The sequence below is a fragment of the Sinocyclocheilus rhinocerous genome, unplaced genomic scaffold (assembly GCF_001515625.1).
Source record: "Sinocyclocheilus rhinocerous isolate Xijiao unplaced genomic scaffold, SAMN03320098_v1.1 scaffold478, whole genome shotgun sequence".
Classification (NCBI taxonomy): Eukaryota; Metazoa; Chordata; class Actinopteri; order Cypriniformes; family Cyprinidae; genus Sinocyclocheilus; species Sinocyclocheilus rhinocerous.
Window position 1 is genome coordinate 1631871 of NW_015651483.1, and position 22530 is coordinate 1654400.

Below are 22530 nucleotides of genomic sequence, written 5' to 3' on the forward strand. Positions count from 1 at the left end.
GTTCCAAATCAGTCACTTATTAGGTTCCACAATTCTTAAGAGGCTGCTGCCTATGTAGTTCACTAGGTTTTGGAACAGGACTTCAACAAATCATAAAGATCCAGAATTTTCTAAAGGTGTCACTGAAAAGGCACACATCACCCTTGTTCTTGTTAAAACTTGACATTACCTTTTACAAATGAGTTTGAATTACTCCGTATAAGTATAAAAACAAGTAAGGACTTTGACGGGTTTAGTGTTCATTATAAGTTCTTATCTGTATTGAATTAGTTCTCTGATGCTCTCCATACAGTATTGTTTGCCGAGAAGCTTTGCTTAATGCCATTAGGCTGCATTGTCTTTAGCTCTAAGCTACTTTGCACTGACAATAGCCCTGAACCCAAGCCAAAGGAAAGGGAAGCTTCTCTTGCTATTGTGACGCTTTGCGCAAATTACTTAATTAGCAAACGCGCAAACCATTACTTTAAGTCAATTTGCATTGGATACACAGTACATTATGTGCACTCTGTGAGAGTTTTGTGTACATAGCTCTTGTAGTAGCAGCACTTTGAGCTAGTGCTTTGTTTGGAAGATTAGATAAAGGCTAGAAGAACTTCCTAGTTTTCTTCCCTCATTCATTTCCTATTACAAAGGCTTTTTGCACTTGGTTTCATGCTTTTTGCACTGCATTTGGTATATATATATATATATATGTATGTTTTTCTAATAAAAATATCTAAAATAAAGAAAATGTCCTTAAAACAAGATCAGTTTACTATTTTGTATAATAATATGTACTTGTATTCAATGAATTTATCTTCAGTGAAGTTTATTTTTTCATCTCCACTGGCATTTTTAAGCATTTTTTAATTGTTTTTGCTTTTACATAAGAAAAACATGCCTATGGGTTCAAATAAAAAGTACTGATTTTGCAGTGTTTTAAACTATATATTATGCTTTATGAATGTAAGTCATGTGAAACATCCCTGCCGTCTCAGGTAAGTGTGTATCATGACACGCCCCGCGGGGTCTGTGTGTGTGTTTTTTGCGTAGTTATGCTGCCCTCGATGGTGTTGCATAAATCGACAGTGCAGCCGTACCAGCGTGGGTTCTACTGCGCGGACGACAGTATCCGCTACGCCTATAAAAGCAGCACTGTGCCTTCTTCTGTGCTCACAGCCGTGGGCCTCCTCCTGCCCATTGCCAGCGTAAGTGCCCCACAGAGGGGCCTCAGACAGGGGACATGGGGCCAGGCAAGTGGGGCGACTGCGTGGGAAATGAAGTCTTTTGAGAGAGTTATTATAGATTATAACCTAGGAGAAACTGCTAGTGCATAGTGCCAATCACAGACAAACATTAACTATGTGTAGCCATTCACTTCTCTCAGAAGCCGAGCTACCATGTCAGACCCCACTCCCCCTGCCTGGTATTTCCTATAATCCTCGGCTGCCGTGTGCTGTGCTGTGCCGCTACCTGCGTGTGTCTTTCTGTGACTGACCTGAAATCTCTCTCTCTTTCTCTCTCTCTCTCTCTCTCCCCCCACTCTCTCTCTTTGTGTGTGTGTGTGTTTCGCTGTAGCTGGCCTGCCTTTCCTGATAATTGAAACTAGCACAATCAAGCCGTACCATCGCGGGTTTTACTGCAGTGACCAGTCCATCCAGTACCCGTATAAAAACGGGGACACCATAAGTGATGCCGTGCTCTGTGCCGCTGGCATTCTAATTGCCATCCTCTCTGTAAGTTCCTCTCTTATATATATATATTCATATAAATATATCACTAATTCATATAAACATCCCATCTTCATCCCTCACCCCTATTAGACCATAGATATTAGTAAAATAGGCTAACTGTAGAACTAAATGGTGACTTATAGTAGATAACTCTACCCATAATCCTTTTTAAATCTATTAACCAATCCTCCCCATCCCATCTTTTTATTTAAAATATTTGAATAACTCAACATCAAGAGATTTATCGTGGTCAGGGCTATCGCTGTCTCTCTTCTTCTTTCTGTCTCGATCTTAGTTTCTCTTTTCTGTTCTGTCGTCTTTTGTGTGCATGTGTTTTGTGATATATTGCTCTTTTTGTGTTTTAACTTTTTTTTAAAGTAATTCTCAAAAACAGCAATGCTGAGTTAATGTGTAAAATGTTATAAACCAGGAATGTAATAATAGAAACCTTGTAAAAAAGAAGTACACTTTAGCATACTTTTAAAAAGAGTGCTTATGGAAGTAATATATTATAAAATAGACATAAGTGTGATGTTTTCCTCATAAATGCTGACAAGCATTTATTTAAATTAAAACTTTGTCATTTTTATTGAAACTATCATGTATTTAAATATTTTTGTAAATAGGCATTTCAAATGATGAAGTTGCAATGTAGTACATTTAAAATATATTTACTTGATTAACATGATACATGAAGTTCTTTAAAGGAAAATAAATAAATAAAATCTTAATGGTCCCAAAAAGTTTCTTATATTTCACCCCAAAATCAAAAAGAAATTAGCAGAATATGTTCTTGACAGATTTTGTGAAATGTACTTAATTTAGTGAATTGAATTTGGGGGGGGGGAAAGAGAAAAGCCTCGCAAAATTCAATTTGAGTGCAGATAAATCTGGATAAGAGATTAAACCGCCCCACAGCTGCTGAGGTGTTGAATTAGTAGACATTCACAGCCTTTGTGACAGCTGCCAAAAGGTCAACCTCTTACAAATGAACCCAATCACCTGGAGGACACATGTTCGACGAAGAATCAGAAAGAATGCAACATCAAACCCGATTACTCTTGTGAAACTCCAAAACACTGTCTGAAAACAAAACTTCAACATGCCAGGCGATCCCCTTGTGGAATAAAGTGGTGGAGATGAGGGAAGTGGTCTTGCAGTAAAAGCCCCTGTAAACTGGCACGACACCAAACCATGACTCCATGGAGATCCCATATGGAGACATGCATGCCTCACTGTCTGGAGTAGACATGTTCCCATGCTCAGCAATTCTCCTGATTAAAATAAGGACTGTGTGTGCATATATATGTATATGTGTGTCTGTGTGTGTGTGTTGGCACCCCTCACACAGCTGTAGTTAATTAGCAGTGTCTCCAGCCCTAGTTTGGTTAGGCCTCAGGGAAAGCAGTCCCACTCTTCACTACCACCACAACAGCGTTCCTCTACAGTTTGAAGAGAGAAAAGAAAAAGGAGAGTGAGAGATAGTAAATATCTCATTAAGGCATGGTTTATGTACTTCATAACCCATGCCTCTTTTTTAAATTAACGCCCTACTGGTTTCAAATGGTGCAGACCTCCGTTTTAAAATCCCATGCTCTAACTGCTCAAATGAAAGCCATAACCCTTAGAAACATAATATGTTCCATATCATTAAAATATCACCAGCAATGGGCAGGCCATGCTCAGTCATAACCTTCATTTGCATGTTTGTCTAACTCCACCCTGCATGCCCATGACCTGACCACTGAAATCTGAAATCACTGAACTTGTGATATTATACAATGACACATTAATGTTTGTGGTATGACTTCACAAATTCACCATCACTTTATGATCCTAATGATATTGAGCTCTGTTCCAAAACCTAGTGAGCTGCCTCGCTTTCTAGTGCCTATATGGGCAGCTGCCTACATAGGCATCCTAAACATCATTGAACCTAATAAGTGCGCGATTTGGAAAACTATGTAGGCAGCAGTGCTGAGCATCACACAAATTGGTTTAGTGTTTATTGTTAGCATGTTGCTAAGCTAACAGCGTTGAAAAATACAGATATTGTGTGAAGTGATTTTTAATGGCACTGAACAATTTAACTGATACTTTTCAGTATTGATGAAATATGTTTATTCATAATCAACATCTCTGCTCATTTACCATCTTTTTCCATTAATCTTTGCACAATGCATTTATAATTGGCTTTTTCGTGACGTTGTCTTAGAATTTCGCTAGGTTTTGGAACAGAGCCTGTATGTAATATTAATCTCAGCGATCAGTGATTTTTATAATTTTTTTTCATTGCAAATGAATCGTTTTTCTAGATTGTGATTGGCGAATGCTACAGGATCCATTACCTGAACCAGGGCTCCAAATCGTTCGTGGGAAATCCATATGTCTCCGCCCTTTACAGACAAGTGGGCGTGTTCATCTTTGGCTGCGCCGTCAGCCAATCATTCACAGACATCGCCAAGGTCTCGGTTGGACGGATGAGGCCGCACTTCCTAGACGTTTGTAAGCCTGACTACACTACCATCAACTGCTCTCTGGGATATATTACTCAATACACATGTCTTGGAAATTCCAGCAAAGTACAAGAAGCCAGGTGAGATATTCAACACTCACTTGCACATGGGATAATAAAATGTCACAGTTTTGACAAAAATATTAATCATAACTGTTTTCAACATTAAAATATTAAAGGGATAGTTCACCCAAAAAGGAAAATGCTGTCATTAATTACTCACCCTCGTCCAAATCCGTAAGACCTTCGTTCATCTTCAGAACACAAATTAAGATATTCTTGATGAATGAAATCCGAGAGCGTTCTGACCCGCCATAGATAGCAACACAACTACCACATTCAAGGCCCAGAAATGTAGTAAGGACATCATTAAAATAGGCCATGTGACATCAGTGTTTCAACATTAATTTTATGAATCTACGAGAATACTTTTTGTGCGCAAAGAAAACAAAAAATTATTATTCAACTTTATCCAACAATTTCTTCTCTTCCGTGTCAGTCTTCGCTGTGCATTCATGAGAGTACTGCGACGCATGAGTTCTAAATATTAATATAATAAACAAAGATATATATATATATTTCCATAGAAACTTAAATAAATACATTTAAATGTTTTAATGTGTTTAATAATAAAACACATTGTTGATTAAATGTTCTTTTTTTCGCCCTACAGGAAATCCTTCTTTTCTGGACATGCTTCATTTTCGATGTACACCATGCTGTATCTGGCAGTAAGTACATACACTGTGTAGTGCTCTCACCCTGTCACAGTTCTATTATTTTACTAAAGAGATGTTCATTCATGACTGTTATGTCTAGTATGAAACAGGGACCCTCTATCGCCCTTTCACCCTCCTCTGTGGGTCTCTGAAATGTGGGTCACTCTTATTTTCCTTGTTCATCTCCCGGATGGACACACTCCACCTGTTTTTATTTGTGCTGCTGTATAGACTTCCCTTCTCTCTGAAGTTGTCCTTCATTTCTCCCTCATTCCTTATGCTTTATTTCTATTCTCTTTTTGAACGGGTCACATACTTTTTCCACACTAATTATGCGGAATCCCCAATATAGCTTTACATACACACAAAGGCAGATTTCGCTCAGCCTCCTGGAGTCTCTCACTGTATATAAAGCCTCTTTCAAAGGCTTCAAACTTTTTCCCTTTCACATGCACGGCCCTCCACTCCTCCCTCCTTTTATTCAAATCCTTTCTTTCTGCATCTAACTCATCAGCATCTCCATGGGCCCCTCCACCTTTCACTCTTTCAGATAGAGCCGCTCTGCTAATAGAGGTGGCCAGATGTTCATTCTCAGCGTTTTGAGATATTATTTGAGAAAGTTAGGAGGGTGATAGAGAATATGTGCTTTTGAGGCCACAAACCTGTTCATAAACTCATGCCGGTTTGGTTCTAATGCTCTCAAAACAGCCATTAAATTAATATGTGACTTTGACAGCTGGGCCTGACGCCCGAAACACTGACCTGAACACTTCCTATACAAGAGGAAGCAGTACGTTAAGAACCAGACCCATGGCAGGTTCTGTTGAGTGTTTTGTGACTAAAACAATCAGTTTTTACACATAGACCTGCTGTATTTTAAACCATAGTGATTAGCCACAAGGCAGGAGAGATGTCAGCCAGTGTTACACATTATTATTCATGGAGAAAATCAAGCATTGAGGAAAACAGGATTCTAAAAAGCTTGAGTTCTTCCAGAAACCTTCTTTATAATCGGTCACTGCAGTCTGAATTATCATCTTGATTTGAAAGCCTGGATTTGTCTCTGTGTCTCTGAGGGGCAAATTGTTCAGATTTTATCAGAAACCCTGGCCAGATTTCTCACAGCCGAAGCCAAAGTGTAGCCAAAATCCATTATAAAATGTGGACATGTGAATAGACTATTATGTTAAGATACAGGTTGACTATTTTAAGATTATTTTACCATCTGTTCTTGGCCTTCAAAGTTAAAAACGAGAGGCCAAGAGAGAACGCTCTGAGATATCTAAGCACAAAGCATGATAAACAGAATTACAGACCTGAATAAATCTGAAAAACAAGTGGAGGAAAGTGCTCTCTGAGTAGAGCGATCGAGCGAAACAGTCTTACTGACTGGAGCGTTACCGTTCCCGGTCTCACTCCCTGTAATTATCTCAGTCTAGCTGTCATGCTTCATGGGTCAGACGCTGAAGTCATAATGAGAGCTCACACCAGTCTTGTGATCCCCTTTTATTTGCACAAACGTAACCTAGGTCAAAAGTAGACAGCCTTTGTTCTCACCAAATTTGCGAATGAATCATTCTGGCACAGTACCTCAAAACAGAACCCACACCTGTTTCGTCAGTGACACATATTAATAAATGTATCTCACTTTTTTGATGTTTCTTGTAAAAATCATAGTGGTTACATAGAAACCAAGATGAATTCCCATGAAATCTGCACAATTTTTTTTAAAAGATTTTTTTATTTATTTTTTTAGTTTTAAGATTTGCATTTTTAAGGCGCTCTACCAAATTGAAAACAAATAGTAAAACTTTCACCAGTGACTTCTTTTCTTTTTGACTTCTTTTTCATTAGGTCAATGTTTAATTATATTTTCAATTAAAATAATATTACTTATCATGAAACTTCACATTAAAATTAAAATATATAAAAAATTATAACATTTCACAACATTACTGTTTTACTATATATTTTGTCAAATATATAGTAATATATAGTATAATATATATATATATATGTATATTATGTGACCCTGGACCACAAAACCAGTCTTAAGTAGCACTGGTATATTTGTAGCAATAGCCAACAATACATTGTATGGGTCAAAATTATCTATTTTTCTTTTATGCCAAAAATCATTAGGATGGATAGTAAAGATCATATTCCATGAGGATATTTTGTAAATTTCCTACCATAAATATATTTAAAAAGTTAATTTTTGAGTAGTAATATGCATTGCTAAGGACTTCAGATATTAGAAACATATTCAGATATACTTCCAGATATTCAAATATTTGTTTCTCGGCCTATATTCTCGGCCTCAAATATTGTCCTATCCTAACAAACCATACATCAATGGAACCTAAATGTAATAAGTTGAGCTCTGCCCCCTAGAGTGACTGCTAGTACACTGTACATTTATGCGGTTGAATGGTGTATTCAAGGGTCTTAGTTGAACCACAGTATCCATGCAGCTCAACCTCATGTGCTTATTGAGTTGGAACAGCATATCAGTTTGTTCTGGAGAGCGAGTGTATGTGGGCATTTTGTGGACAGCAAACTGGGCATTTCCTAGCCTCTCAATGACCTCCACACTCCATAGTCCAATAACTTCTGGTTTGGCTGCTGCGTCACTGCGTCTCTCAAACCGCATGGTGACACAAGATGCTCTAGTTAGCTGTAGTGACCAGAGAACAGGCAGTGAATGATATGAGACCATGGGCAGAGTAGAAACAAGCACAAACCACTCACAGGCAAATCTTCTACCTGCTTGTTTTCAGGCTTATTTCTCTGTATGTTGTGGTCATTAACATGTGGCGAGGCTGCGTTGGCTTTGCAGTAATATTTTTGGACCTGAGGTCAGGGTAGAAAAGACTTTAGCGGTGAAGTTTGACTGTTTTCTACCAGAACTGGCAAGATTCAAGTGCAAATACACTTCAGAATGACCCACAAAACCATGCACAGCGCCATGAAAAAGACCAGCCTTTCCTTTCAAAATATTGCAAAATAAGTATAGTTTTCCTCACACTCACCTTTTTTGTTAAGATGACACGATTTATTATACCACATCTCTCTTGCTTTTTCTTTTTCCCTTACCAAGTTGGACTAAACATGCCATTTTGTGGCTGTTTATATGACCTGAAGAAGTCAATTGCTGGGCTTAAAGGAAGAGTTTATTCATATTATTCCAAACCTGTATGACTTTCTTTTAGAGAACACAAAAGGAAAAAAGCTTGATGACTGTACTGGTCACTCTTTTCCATGCAATGAACTGGGACTGAATCTTTCAATCTTAAAAAGCCCATAAAAAGTATCAAATGGGGTCCATATGACTCAGATACTAGATTCCAAGTCTTTTGAAGTAATACAATACATTTCAGTTTAAAATTAAAGTTGGTTTTGGCTTTAAAAAAAACTTCTGACTTCTAGCCTAGTTCTCTTGGTATGGTCATGAAAGTTTATGTGAAAAGTAGCATTGTTCAATTCATGAATACATATTTTTACAGCCAGATCTTAATGAATCTTAATTCACAAAATATCTGAATGATTCATTCACGAACATGGCTGATTTGGTATGAATACATAAAGGCATAGTTCACCCAAAAATTAACTCACCCTCATGTCGTTCCAACATAAGACTTTTGTTTATCTTTGAAATAAAAATTAAGACATTTTTTAATGAAATCTGATAGATTTCTTTTCCTCCAGTGAAGTCCATTCCACCATAACTGACACAATTCAGAGACATGAGTTTATATGAATCGAGTAGTTTAATTCAAGTCCTTTGAAGATGATCACTTTATATGATGAACAGATTCAATTTAGGCTTTTATTCACATATAAAAATTCAATGCACATACATAGAGCACATCATATATGGCAAATCCTATATGGTTTGTTTTTGCATGCGACACAGTCATGTTTGAGCCACCAAAAGAATCAGTGAGGTTTATAACTTGTACAAGGCATATGAACCACTTTCATGACTCTTTTGTAGTGCATTTGAATCCTTTTTTAAACTTTTGAAAAGAATGACTAGCAAAGTCTTCAGATTTTTTCTATCCATGGAAATTGATTTTTTTTTAACAACATGAGTGTGAGTAAATGAATTTTTGAACACTAATCCTTCAATAGCCCACCAGGATCTTTTCCATTGTCCCATTTGATACCTCAATCAGATCTGATGCTACCACCCAGATCGCTTGCGGGGAGGAACTGGATGGAGACTGTTAGTGGGACAGAGTATGTTATCTGCACAAAGATGTGTGTTACTTCTCATGTGGGCACAGGGCGTGTGTTTGTGTTTGTGTTTTGAGTTCGCATGTCGCTGGAGAATCTAAGACCAAACGTCTGCCATTCCTGCTGCCACCACCTCACAAAGCACAGAGATGAGAGAGCCATATACACCCCACAACGTCTGTGCTTATCTGAGCTCTGATAGCAAGATGCTAAGAGGCAGATCTGATGGACTGTATCTGAGCCCTGAGGGTCCTCAGGCTCTGCTGTTCTTATCAGCTCTTGGATGCCTACGTGTGGAGAGGACCCCACTCTCGCCCTGAGGAACAGAGCCACTTTAAGAGTTTGGAGAAGTCACAGAACTCATCTCTACATCTCCAGACTCAGACATGCTGGCTTACAGCTAAAGAGATCAGCGTCAGCGGGACTCCCTGTGTGTCGGCTGTCACCCTTCCATGACCTCTAACTGTCCAACATATCCCAGAACTCTCTCTTTGTCATTTTAGTGTAGAAAAGATTTAGGGGTGCCACAAGTCCTGATTCAAAAAAAGTAGAAAATGCTTTCGAGAACTTAGAAAAATGCTGAATTCATTGTTCTTTTCTACCACTCCCGCATGTGTAAATGAGCTTATTATGTATGCTATCCAGAGGCCCTGGTTGTCTTGTTTGTGTTATGGCCACTTGTTGGCCACCATTTTTAAAGTGAAATGACAATAGCATTTCACTTGTTGTGCTGCATTGCGCAACATTCACAGTTGGTGCGAAAGAGAGCATGAGAATGTCACTGTTAGCTCTAAGGCTCAACTCTTTAATTTTGGAGGACCAATCTGCTATTTCCTCTATTTTCTGTTATTTGTTAGGTTGGAAGGTTGGAAAACACTGGAAGCCTTCATAAATAATTCGAACAGTAAACAAAATTATTTTGTTCTCAGTTTGTCATCTGTGACGTCAGAGAAAAATCTTAAAATGCAATAACAAAACAAGAACATAAAAAAAGAGGAAGGGAAAACCTCAGGGATTGCTTATTCCGTTTTTCATTTGAACAATCCTAATTTATTGATTCACTTTTGTACTTTAGTTTGCATTCAGAAATAAGCGAACAGACCTCTGTCTCCATAAACCACAGATCTGCGGTTGAAGTGACACGTTTGTTTCTAAGTTCTCCGAAGGAACTTTTTGTCGGTATAGGAATGCCAAGTGTATGAAAGTCTGTGGTTGAAATAGCTACAGATGCTTGGTTAGAAATTCTCTCTTTACTGCCAACATTGAGGCCAAGCTGGATCAAAATGAGCATGAGTATGAATTTATTTATTTATCTTCTGCCTCAGATGAACTTTAGCCATATAATCAAGCAAGTATCTCCATTTCAGTCAGTCATCTATGACATCTAACTCTTCTCTTCAGCCAGCTGTAAACCCAACAGCTCATATACAGTAGCATGAGAGGAAGAAACGATTGCTGATTCAGGCAAAAATGGCTGAAGTTGTTTTGTTTCAGCATATTTTAAAGACTTCCTGCTTTGGGCCACAATGTAAATTGAAATAATGAGACAGCAGGCCATATGTTGATTCCAATTGGTTTGAGGCACAAACGCACATAAACACCCTTAGATGCTTATCACTCTACCATCCTTCCGTTCTGAGGGGATGTTTTTATGAGATAAGATCAATTGAAAATGATTGAGGAGGACTCTATTTATCTTCAGTCTTTGGCATATTTGAGCATATTTGGCGCATGTAGCAGTAATGCTAATCTTCTGCATAGTTAAATACTCCAGAAATCCAAACGGCATTACCTGACCGCAGAGAACTCATCAAAATCGAATTTGCGAAGACTCGAAGAGCTGTCAGTCTGCTTGTGCAGGCACACCCATCCTGGCATCATCTAAGAACTTCAACCAGCAAGGAAACTCCAACTCCCAAACATCCTCAGGGAGGGATTCCTTCCTCTCTACGCACACAATGCCTTCAGAGCAAGGAGAGAGCTGTTCAGGAAAGCAGACATGACCTTGTACACACCTTCGTTTGGAGCTCAAAGCTCAAGATGGTTATTGTTTGTTTTGTCTAACAGATCGTCTGAGTTTGTGCATGAGTGTTTATCAGTTAGTGTCTATGTGTAAGGGTGTGTTCTGTTGTCTGCTGTGGTTTCATACTTAATGGAAGTTTTCCTTCTTGGGTGGTGATGGATGATTAAGGGAGGGTGATGAGTACAGGGTCCTTAACTGACCCAATTTGAAGGGTTTCAGGACTGATGGGCCGCCGGAGCGTCGTCAACAGTTTGTCCTCCTGACCCCCATCCTCCCCTTGTCTTTGTAACCCTCAATCATTTGTTTTCTTACCCTAACGAGTCTTCCTGTTCCCAGAAAGCAAACTCTACAAGGGGTCCTTGGATTTAGGTGGCTAGAGAAAGAGAGACCTTTTTTTCAGTCCTGTCCGGTGCTACTTTGGATTCTCAGTTTTTCAGTCTCAGCTCCACCCCCCACATTCTCTCCCACATATTTTTTTCTCCACCTTCCTTTGTTTTCTATCTAATTTCTCTAACCCTAACTTATTGTATTATCTCAGCTGTTATGTAATAAAAACATAAGTTGTACAGATTTTCCCATTGGTTAAATTGCTTTCCATCTCTTTTTCTTTAGTTCTACCTGCAGTCTCGGTTCACGTGGCGAGGAGCCCGTCTGCTGAGGCCACTCGTGCAGTTCACATTGCTAATGATGGCCTTCTACACCGGGTTATCACGTGTTTCTGATCACAAGCACCACCCCACTGATGTTTTAGCTGGCTTTGCCCAAGGAGCCCTGGTGGCCTACTGCATAGTAAGTACATCTTTGTATTTCTATCCATTTCATATTTCTTTAAATATAGTTTAGTATCTTTAAGGAGTCAAGAGGCCATTGTGGAGTCAATCTTGAATTAGTTTTTATTGGTTGGAATGTAAAGCAATCTGGAAATTTCGTACTTTACAACATTTAATAACCATTGGCCTTGATCTGGTTGTCATCACAACATCTGGATTTTTTTTTTTAAATATTGGTTAACAAACATTTTTGCAACAGTGTTAACACCAGAAAAACGAATTAAACATTACTTTCATAAATATGCTGGCAATTAACAACCCAAACAAGTTTGACAATATAGCATATGTTTTCCCGTTTCCCACTCTTCACTTTAAAACATGAAAATGTTTTACTTTTTCTGTTTGTTATAGTCCATGAGTATGTTTGAGCTCGACTAGAGGCAGATTTATCAGATAACTTGTCAAAAGAACCATTAAGAACAGACTTTATCTCGTGTCTTTTGAATAAAGTGAAGACAGAAGGCCATCCGGAGTTTGAGGTCGGAAGGGGATCTGAATATCTGGAACCAGACCACAACATTCTCCAGACCTCGCCCTCTCTCTTTTTCACCCCTATCCACAAAATTACTCATCCATCAGAGTGAAGCAAAATCTTTTTCTTGCTAATGCAGAGCATATTGCCTCAGTTGCACCATTACAGACTCAAATGTAAAGAGAAGGGGGAGGGTTGTGGAAAAAGGAATTTTACACTTCATAATTGTAGCACGTCACTTTTGTTGGTGCCAGACTTTCCCTGCAGTAAGCAAAGCTTCATTCAGTTGGATTGTGTTTGGGAAAATTGAGTCGAGGGGAACTGAATGTACAAAGAGAGAGCATTTTCTCTTTAGGAGAAATGACGATGTTAATTATTCATTTGAGAAACAGAGATTTATCTGTTTATCTGCATCGTAAGGGGACGGTGCAAAGATTTGAGGCCCATTTGTTAGGGGGAGGCAGGAGACCAAGACTTCTTCCCCAGATATCACCCCATCTACAACATCTGAAAGACAAATATTTAAATTGTTAGTGTTGAAATTGGGATATTGAGTTGTGTTTTTCAACATTACAATTCCCAGAATGTCCTAGCAGTGTCTTTCTTCCCTCTAATTAGCTGTGACAGCGCCACACTTTTTATGGTACACAGATGTTCGCCAAACATCTCTCTACTGGTATCATGAACCTTCAAAACATTTAATCTCCAATCCTTGAATATGCTGAACCCTGTGTGGTTTAGTTTTCAGTTGGCTCTTGTCTTTATTTATAGGCATTTAAATTTTTCCAAGAGCAGTTTAAGCTTTCGCCAACCCTTTAATAACCTAATTTATCAAGGACATTTTTAGTGAAACAATCTTGTTTTACTCAAATTATCCATCCACTGCTAATGGTCTTGATTGTTTTTGAGCCCCTCAAGTTCAAGGTGTAGGAACTAGTCTTTGACAACTGGAGAAGTTTCTCCCCAGTGTGAAAAACCAGAAAATAGCAGATAAGTACAAATAAGAGAGCACAGAAATTAGATCCTTTTCACTACAGATCAAGGCGCCCATGTACTTGTTTTTAACGAGCCTACATTTGGAATCTGTTCCGCTCCCCATCTGTGAACGCTTTAGAGGTCCAATTAAAGTATCTCTAATGACCAACGCTCAGATGGAGCCTATAGAGGTAATGCAAGGTACGTGTCTTTAAAAGAAAAGTTATGTCCCCATACATCAAGCATTGTTTTCGAACCATAGGTGGCAGTGCAACTTATCCAAACTTCTCAGCAAGTAGTCTCCGACAGTTCATGGTTTGGAGGTGCAGCAATTCTTCTAAGCTTGGCTGTAGGTGCTGATTTCTGCTTAAGGGGGTTGTGTTTAAAGACGTTTAAAGGTTGTAAGTGCTCTGGGTCGGTGTCCAACTGGCTGGCTTCAAAGAAACCGTGGAATATTACAGGTCTTGTTGAGTTTTAGCCGTATTGCAAAAGCTGATTACAGACTTACTGCATGTTCCATATTAAAGAGGATCAGTTCACATGGCGCTGTTAGACTGGGATGCCCACAGAGAACTGATCTCAGAACAGCAATTAATGTCAGTCTGCTTATGTATCATGCAAGGGAAACTTAAAACGTCGAGCAGCGCAATGTTAACTAGGCCATCAGTTTCGTTCAATCTCAAAAGGAGGCTCCTAAAGTCTTACATTCAATTCCTTGTACTCAGGCCTGGTTTGTATCAGAAATGTTGGCAAGATTCACTACAACGTTACGATTGCTGAAGTCAGGCAGCCTAGCATATGTTTAAATTCTGATGTCTAAATGTCTAAAAGAACCCTTGAGATTCAGACTTCAGAAACCGCATTTTCCTTCTTTGTCTTTTCTGGACTTTTGACTGCGGCCACATCCTCTGGTCCTTCCTGTTGGAGAGTGGCATGAGCTGTTTGTTCATGTCATCAAACACGGCCCACTTTCTAAGCTGCTGACATGGATGGAGTGTGTGAGAGGTTGGCTGCTTGTAAGGCTCAGTTGCAGAGGTGTTTCCTGCAGGACTAGACAAGGGTGGAAACAGCTGGAGGCCAGCTCTCAAACAGCCTTTTCCTCTTCCCACTCTCTCTTTCTCTATCCACAGCACCTCTCGAGTTCTCACACCACAACAGTATCCCACCGTTCCTCAGGTGCACAGAGGGTCATGTTCAATATTCCGGACTCCAGTTCCTCCAGCGATAACGGCCCATTGCTAAGTGCTTCTGGTCTGGCTTGGGTGGCAAAATGGTTGTCCCGATATCCTATCACTCCCTTCCATATGTCAGGCCTGAGCTTGACTCTTTTTTTTCCATTGGCTGCCACAGCACTCTCTATGTAGCTATGCTAATGGAGGCCGTCTTAAACCGAAAATAGTGTGGTTGTGTGTAAGAAGAAAGGAAATTTTAACGGTGTTATTAAACTTTACTAATGTTACGCTGGAGAGCGAAGCAGCCAAAACACAACTTGGTCTCCACAATTATTATGCCGATGTGGCTCAGTGCCTGAAACTACCATTTAAGACACATGCATAACATAAGCAACACACTCTCACACATAATCATGTGCTGTGTTTGGCACTTTTAGGATCAGGCACGCCCAAACCAATGGAAGACCACACATGTGCACACACCCAGACATATCATCTATGAACCTGTTCACAGTTCAGTTGAATCCCAAGTCCATAAAGCCATCAGTGAAAAGTGGCAGAAGTTCAGTGAGGTTCATTTGAGATGAGTTTAGATGGAGTTAGTGTGCCCTCCCAGCTCTGGGATCCAAAATAAGTATGCATTATGTTGATCTTTTGACACTTTGGCACAGTTGTTGGATGGTGACACATTGTTTGGTGTCATTTCCTGTCTGATTAAGGGAATGTGTATGAGACAGTGCTGAGTGGAGCAGTTAGTGGACCCCAGTTAGTTTGCCCTAAGATGATGTCAAACCACTTTAATACAATATAATACAGAGATGGAGACTAAAATAGTACATTAGGCAACTTGATGCCTTGGTGTTTTCACGTATGTTACAATTTAAAGAGAATGTGTCTTAGAAAACATTTTGATCTTTTTTTTTTTATCTTTGGTCAAAAAACACAAAGATCTCTCTCCAATCAAAAAATGTTCCATTACATCCATGAGCACTTTAAGATGGCCAATCATAACATTTACATGTTATGTCATTTACATATATACAGTAGGGATCAAAATTGGAGAACAATTTATGAACGATTTATTTATTTATTCTTTTTTTCCCCAGAAATCATCGTTCAAAATTTCAAGGACTTTTAGTTGTGGCTATATCATGCTAGTAGAACAGCGTTTTACAAAATAACCACCTCCTCCACCTTTCACTGATTCTTTACGCACTTGGGCATCAGTCTTTCCTCAGTTTGACGCAAAACAAAATGTTTCCTATCAGACCCAAATAAATTAAACTTGCTCTCATCATTAAAGTGATAACTAAAGTGATCCTTACACTGTTCAGCGCAGAACTGGCAAGCAATTCCAGCTGCAGTGTTGAACCGATTGCCCATTGAGATTCTCCACGTTATCCTGTTCTCTCGTGCATTTGTCTTTCGTGGACGACCAGTCTTTTTGGGGGACTTGAATGAGTACGTGACATTGTAAAGATGGAATATTCTAGAAATCACAGATTTGGAACAACCAGCTTCTCTTGCTGTGGCTGCTATTGGCCTTCATCTGGACAATCTGCTGTTGGAGGGTTTTAGTCACTTTAGAATGGCTCACCATCTTGCAAAACCAGTGAAAAAATGGAAAGTTAGGCTACCAGTTAAATAGGGTTTGTCAGATAATTAAGGAAATTAGCATGACGTGCCAGATTAACACCAATGTTATTCTCTCATTTTGATCTCCACTGTAGTAGTCGTAAAGGTACAGTAGCAAAACCACTATATACTTTTCAGTCTTGCTTATTTACTCAATTGCAGCTCTCCGAGGGATGGTGTAAAATGATCATGTAAAATGAAATTCATGTTTATTTTGGTGGAAGAATTGTACATAAGAATAGAATAGGCTGCAGTAACAGACTGTAAAGGTGCATCTTAATTCTTCCCCCAGTTAGTGGAACCACAATAAGGTCAGCACACACAGGCTTAGACAAACACGCAAAACAGCTTCCTGGTGCTGACTGGGCATTCGAACACAATGGAGCGAGTTTGCTGTGGAAGAAAACTTTCAGACCGAGGGCTGTGACACAGGAAGCACTCACCCCCTGACACTGGTTCATTGGCAGCCTATGATTACAGGTTAGAGGTTGTAGTGCATCAAGAAGCCTATTGTAAGTCATGCTGGACAGTACGGGTGAATGCAGGCTTGCAGCTGATGGCATATGTGATAACACATAATTACACACATTCCAGATATGGAGACATTTTCCAATTATCAGACGCTCTGTCTTGCATCAGCCCTATCAGTGTAAAACACAATTCTTTTCAAATATTGAGTGAATTTCCAGAAAATATTAAAGCGTATAAATTTTAAAGCTCATAAATTTATGGCAAAAAAAGCAGCTGTGCTTGCCAGAAATTCTGCATTAAAAATACAGTAACAATGTGATCATTATTACAGGAATGCACATTGGTACCTGTATATTTTATAACTTATAACAGTGTTGTTCATTAAGTGATATAATGTTAATATACCAATCTGAACTATCAAATCTGCTTTTTTGTAATCTTAAAATGTACTTAAATCCAACACGATAATAAAGGCGGCAAAAGCCACCGAACACCCTAATGTACATAAATTATAATAAAAATGTGAAGAAACATTTATATAAAATAAAATCATATGTTATGTATCACTCTGAGAAGGTCCTTTTATTGTTTTTCACTGCAAATTATACCGTAATTCAGTTTTTACTTGCAGAAACCATAAATTTGTAAAATTACACATAATGTGATGTTAAACTCTTTACAATTTCTCACCGTAAGGTAACTTACAGTTTTTATTATAGCATATTTATAGTTTTTCTCCCCTCTAAAATATTACACATTTTTTTGTAAGCATTATATATACAAATATGCATTATTTGTATATCAGTATCAAACCAAGTGGCATTTATTTTAAAGAAATATAGTACAAATGCATTTCAATCAATATTTTTAACAAAAAGAAGTATTTAAATTATGAAGCAATATATTGTTTGGCCTTGTCAAAGGACCATACTTTCTCTTATAATGAAATCCTTCATAATCGCAAGCAAGCAAAGGTTCTAGATCCAGTTTCCTGATGTCATTCCAGCGCAATGTAAAGGTCACTCTGGAAATGTCATGATCTTTCTGGCGTACTTTCACTCATATAGGCAGAAGATGGTCACAGGAGGCCCTATAATCCGCTGTAACATTTGGATAAAGCTCTCTTTGTATGTGAGCACAACGTCTTTCACTAAGGATATGCAAGAAACAGCTGCTGGAAAGATGATTCCAGAACTCTGATGGCCTCTCGAAGGCTTTCTGTTCACTTTCTATCTCTTTCCACACACACACTTACAAACCTGTTGATAGTCGCAGCTTACTTGCTCAAGCCTGTCACTCACATAACCAAAGGGAATCCCTTTTTTAACTCTGTGTACAAATCTCTGTGCACTTTTTCTTCCCCCTTGGCATCGCCCAAGGGCAGTACGCCGCTCCGGTTGACAGCAGCTCCTGAACCGTGTCAGGACAATTTAGCTGTTTGCTACCCCAAACACTGACCACTTTTCCTGTGACACTGGCCCCATACTCTTGACACACTCATAAATAGCGTGCGTTTACGCATTGGCAGGCTTTCTGGAATCGGTGATTCCACGCCGCTGCCGTCCAGCTCAGCTGTTCCTCATGCTTCAGTAACATTCATGGTGTGTAGATGGCTAAATATCCCGTAGGCCTCTCCTATTGCCGTGAAAGCATCCCGTCTTTGGCATGAAAGGCCCGTGACTCAGACTTGTATATTTTCAGCTCTTTGTAAATCCGTTGGGTGCATGCCTAGTCTAATGCCAAGGGCACACTTCCTCTCTTCCCCTCCCCGGTTTCCTGTTTTGCCAGTGATGTCATTAGGACGTAAAGAGAGGGTTGTCGGGCATCTTTCCTTGACAACAAAGTTCTTCCCACGCCAAGTGAGACCATTAATACTGACCTCAGTCCCTCGCAGTCGAAGAACAAAAGAACTGAGGGGTTTCCTCTATCTTTACTACTGACTCAATGTTTTTTAAGGCGTGTGGTGTAAGTTGGTCGCTCTTATCAGCGTGTGACCTCATACACATCCGTATATCACAGACGATGGATTGCCAGCCTTTATATCATCTGACATTTCAGAGGCCATATTACTCTTTTGTGGTTAGTCGAACATCCAACAGTGCTTCTGAAATATGTGTTTGAATCATTTGTAGTGACTCTTGCAGTTGCTCATGCCCTGTTGGGGTGTTTTAAGGAAGTTTTAATGGTTATAATTGGGATTTCCACGACTGAATTGAACTGAAATTATACGGCTAAAATTCTTGAATTTTAATTGAGTTTTAATTGGCGTAGCAAATGCGGTCTACAATTGCAATTAGAAATTCAGTTTAATGAAGTGAAATTAAAATGAATTGAAATTTTAAAAAATTGTGTGGAATAAAAAGATTCACTTTCAAAAAGACTTGTTTGAAAGTGTAAAAACTAGTGCTGTCAAACGATTAATCGCGATTAATCGCATCAAAAATAAAAGTTTTTGTTTACATAATATATGTGTGTACTGTGTATATTTATTATGTATACATGCATGTATATATTTCAGAAAATGTTTGTTTATATATTAAATATATTTATTTATAATATAAATTATGTGAATATAAATAGACATGTAAATACATGTAAATAGTTTCTAAATATATACTGTATGTGTGTGTATTTATATATACATAATAAATATAAACAGAACACACACATATATTATGCAAACAAAAACTTTTATTTTGTATGCGATTAATCGCGATTAATCGTTTGACAGCACTAGTAAAAACATTTTTTTAAATTATTGAAGTTTAAAGGTCATATAGACCTTTACGATTATCTATTAAAATGCTAATATCTAAAAATTGTAATTGATATGAATAAGTAATATGTTTGTTAATGTTTTTAATTAATATACATTTCAAAAGTTTGGGCTCAGTAAGTTTTCTTTTTCTTTTTTTTCTTTTTTTTGTAAGAAATTACTGTTTTCACCAAAGACACATTAATCAAAAGTGACAGAGAGACATTTTACATTTGTTATAAAAATGTCTTCCTAAAAATGTTTATTGTTATATAATTTCTTAAAATAGAAAACATGTTTACAATATGACTGTTTTATTTTATTACTTTATTTTACTGTGTTTTTAATCAAATAAAAACAGTCTTGGTGAGCATAACTAACTTCTCTCAAACAGATTAAGAAATCTTATCAACCCCAAACTTTTAAATAGTGATAGTAATATAAATGTATAACTTGAAAAAAACTCTTTCTTCATAAACACATACAATTTTATCGACAAGAATAGAAGAAAACTTCATTTCCCAGCTGTTGCAATTCATTCGACTATCCTTCCAAAAATTTTAATTCAGTTTCCTGTGGTTTGTGGCAACTGTGGTTTAAATTCATGATTTTAAAACAAGCCAGTTCTTGTTCAACCCTTTTTATGTACTACAATCATATTCTGTGGGTACTCTGATTTGCATCCTGGAAAGAGTTTGGTTCTCAAATAATCTAATATCTTTATTTTTTTTCTCTCTCTCTCTTCTTCTAGGCCTTTTATGTATCGGACCTCTTCAAACCCAAAGCCCAGACTGCCACTCCACCTCCCTCGCCAATCAAGAAAGAGCTCCTCCCCACTTCTGACATCATAGACAGGAACAACCATCACAACATGGTGTAAGAGGGGGGGAACGGGAGGATCCGTTTGCAGTCTCCCCATCCCTCACCACCCCCCGAATCCCCTGAAGAAACCAGAACAGCCACCTGTGACAGAGGAGCTCCGGCTTAGCTGACGCCTCCTCTCTCTCATCTGACAGTAGAATGTAGGGACAGGACAGAGACAATCCTATTGACCTCACTATCCAGGAGCCCGATTCGAAAGGCCAAACAGACACAAAGCTAACAAAAAAGCGATTTCTCCCTCAAAATATTGCGGAGAATGAATTGAGCTCCTTTGACGAAAGTAATTAACAGATGCCAACGAAAGGAAGAAGAGAGTGAATGTGAGGCTGGTCACGTGACCAGCGCTTCTCTCTTGTCTCTGTGGCCTTTCAGCAACAGTATAGGACAACAAATTCCTTATTAATAGGAATGATTCGTTTTACCTGCGATGTAATTAGCACAGATATATAAACAGTATAAAGAAGAATAACTTATAGCACTATATCCAAGTTCATTAAACGTCACCACTCGCTATCTGAGAAGAGTAGCTTTGAGAAGCTTGATGACGGTCTGTACACAAGATCATATTTAGCCATCAAAGCTGATCTTAGCTACCCGAACAGTGGCCTAACTATTGGAGAATGCATTTTAAAGGGTTTTAAATGGCGGGTGGGTGGGTTTACACGAGTATTTTCTTAGATAAATAGATTTTTATTTTAGATAATGATTTCACGATGGCCACCGCCCATCCCTGCCCGAATTCTGGGGGCGTGGCTGAGCCGTGCCGCCTCGCTGTCTTCTGATTGGCCAGGGGGCGGGGTTAGACGTCGGGGAGGTGTGTCTCGTCACCACGGTCATCGGGATTGACTCCCACTGACCGCACTGGCACATTTTTTTTATTTTTGGAACCGGGAACGAGCTTCTTCCGCTGGCTGGTTTGACCTCTTTCCCTTCCAACTGCATAATCACTCAACTCTAGTTGTGTGTTTTTACCCAGAATGCCACTTGTGCCCAATGTCCACCTGTCCTGGCACGAGTCAAACTGCCCCGAGAAGGGGATGTGGGGTCCCTCGGCAGGACGCTCTGTCCCGTTTGTGTGTGTTTGTATGTGTCTCGTGTGTTTCCGCACCTGGTCCTGGTGCAGTGGGCCGATACCATGTGAAGAAACTTAAGAAAACTGTGGACTTTTTTTTTTTTTTTCTTTTTTTCGAAATGCCTTTTCTTAGCCTCGATGTTCCTATCGTGATGATGTCTACTGTCCCCACTAACAGCTGTACAGTACTGCCTGACTATTACAGAAAACACATCCATACAACACAACTCAAGCTCCAAATGTGTTGCACATCCCTCCCATTGTATAGTCCGTCCTATCATTTCAACAAACCGTTTTATTTCTCTCTCAGAAGTATATAAATAATGTATAGATCACTAAAATTAACTATGTAAGATATTATTTCGGAACGTTTAGATATATCCACTATGAATCTAAAAAGCAATGTGTCATGACCTGTGTTATTTACAAAGTGCTGCTTTTATGAGCATTGATTGACAGATTTTTGTATTTAGGTAACCAAAATATTGTAGATTTGTGATAGTACGTTTTTAATAAGCGTTGAATAAAACACATCCAATGTTATCAAATTCACTATTAGTATTTTTGTATTGTCTCATTTTGTACAAAAGAAATAATAGCAAAATGTTTTAGTTTTTTTCTGCTAAATGTACTTAGCTCCAATACATGTGCTTTTAAATAAAAGCTCATTATAAACAACAAAAACGTTTGGCTTCTTAATGAATGAATGTTTGTTATTATTGCGTGAAATTGAAATTGTCCTAGTGTTCAATGAGTTAAAAATTTCAAACAATATTTTATGTGCCATTTTGCATGTCACTTATACAATTTCTATTTTAATATATTTTAAAGTGTAATTTAAACACAAATTTTCAGCATCATTACTCCAGTCTTCAGTGTCACATGATCCTTCAGAAATCATTCTAATATGAGATTTTATTTATTTTTATTCTTTCATTTATTTGAAATTATGTAAGGCTGTTTCCACCACTGAATAAAAAATAAAAAAGGGAATTGCAACTTTTTATCTCACAGTTCTGACATTTTTTTCGCGCACTTGTGAGTTTGCATCTTGCAAT

The 22530-nt window shown here is 38.5% G+C and overlaps 1 protein-coding gene across 2 annotated transcripts in view; it reads left to right on the forward strand.

Moving 5' to 3' along the window:
* The window catches only part of LOC107712879 (phospholipid phosphatase 3-like), a 48908-nt gene extending 26783 nt beyond the window's left edge, over positions 1 to 22125 (forward strand). The window contains exons 2-6 of one of the 2 annotated variants that reach the window (XM_016518257.1): positions 1033 to 1187; positions 4028 to 4308; positions 4901 to 4958; positions 11821 to 11997; positions 20270 to 22125. In XM_016518257.1, the coding sequence (XP_016373743.1) occupies positions 1033 to 1187; positions 4028 to 4308; positions 4901 to 4958; positions 11821 to 11997; positions 20270 to 20398 (800 nt within the window). In that variant the 3' untranslated portion in view covers positions 20399 to 22125. Of the gene's footprint in view, positions 1 to 1032; positions 1188 to 1557; positions 1716 to 4027; positions 4309 to 4900; positions 4959 to 11820; positions 11998 to 20269 lie in introns of both variants that reach the window. The other variant, XM_016518256.1, reaches the window with a different exon arrangement.
* The last annotated feature ends 405 nt before the right edge of the window (positions 22126 to 22530 follow it).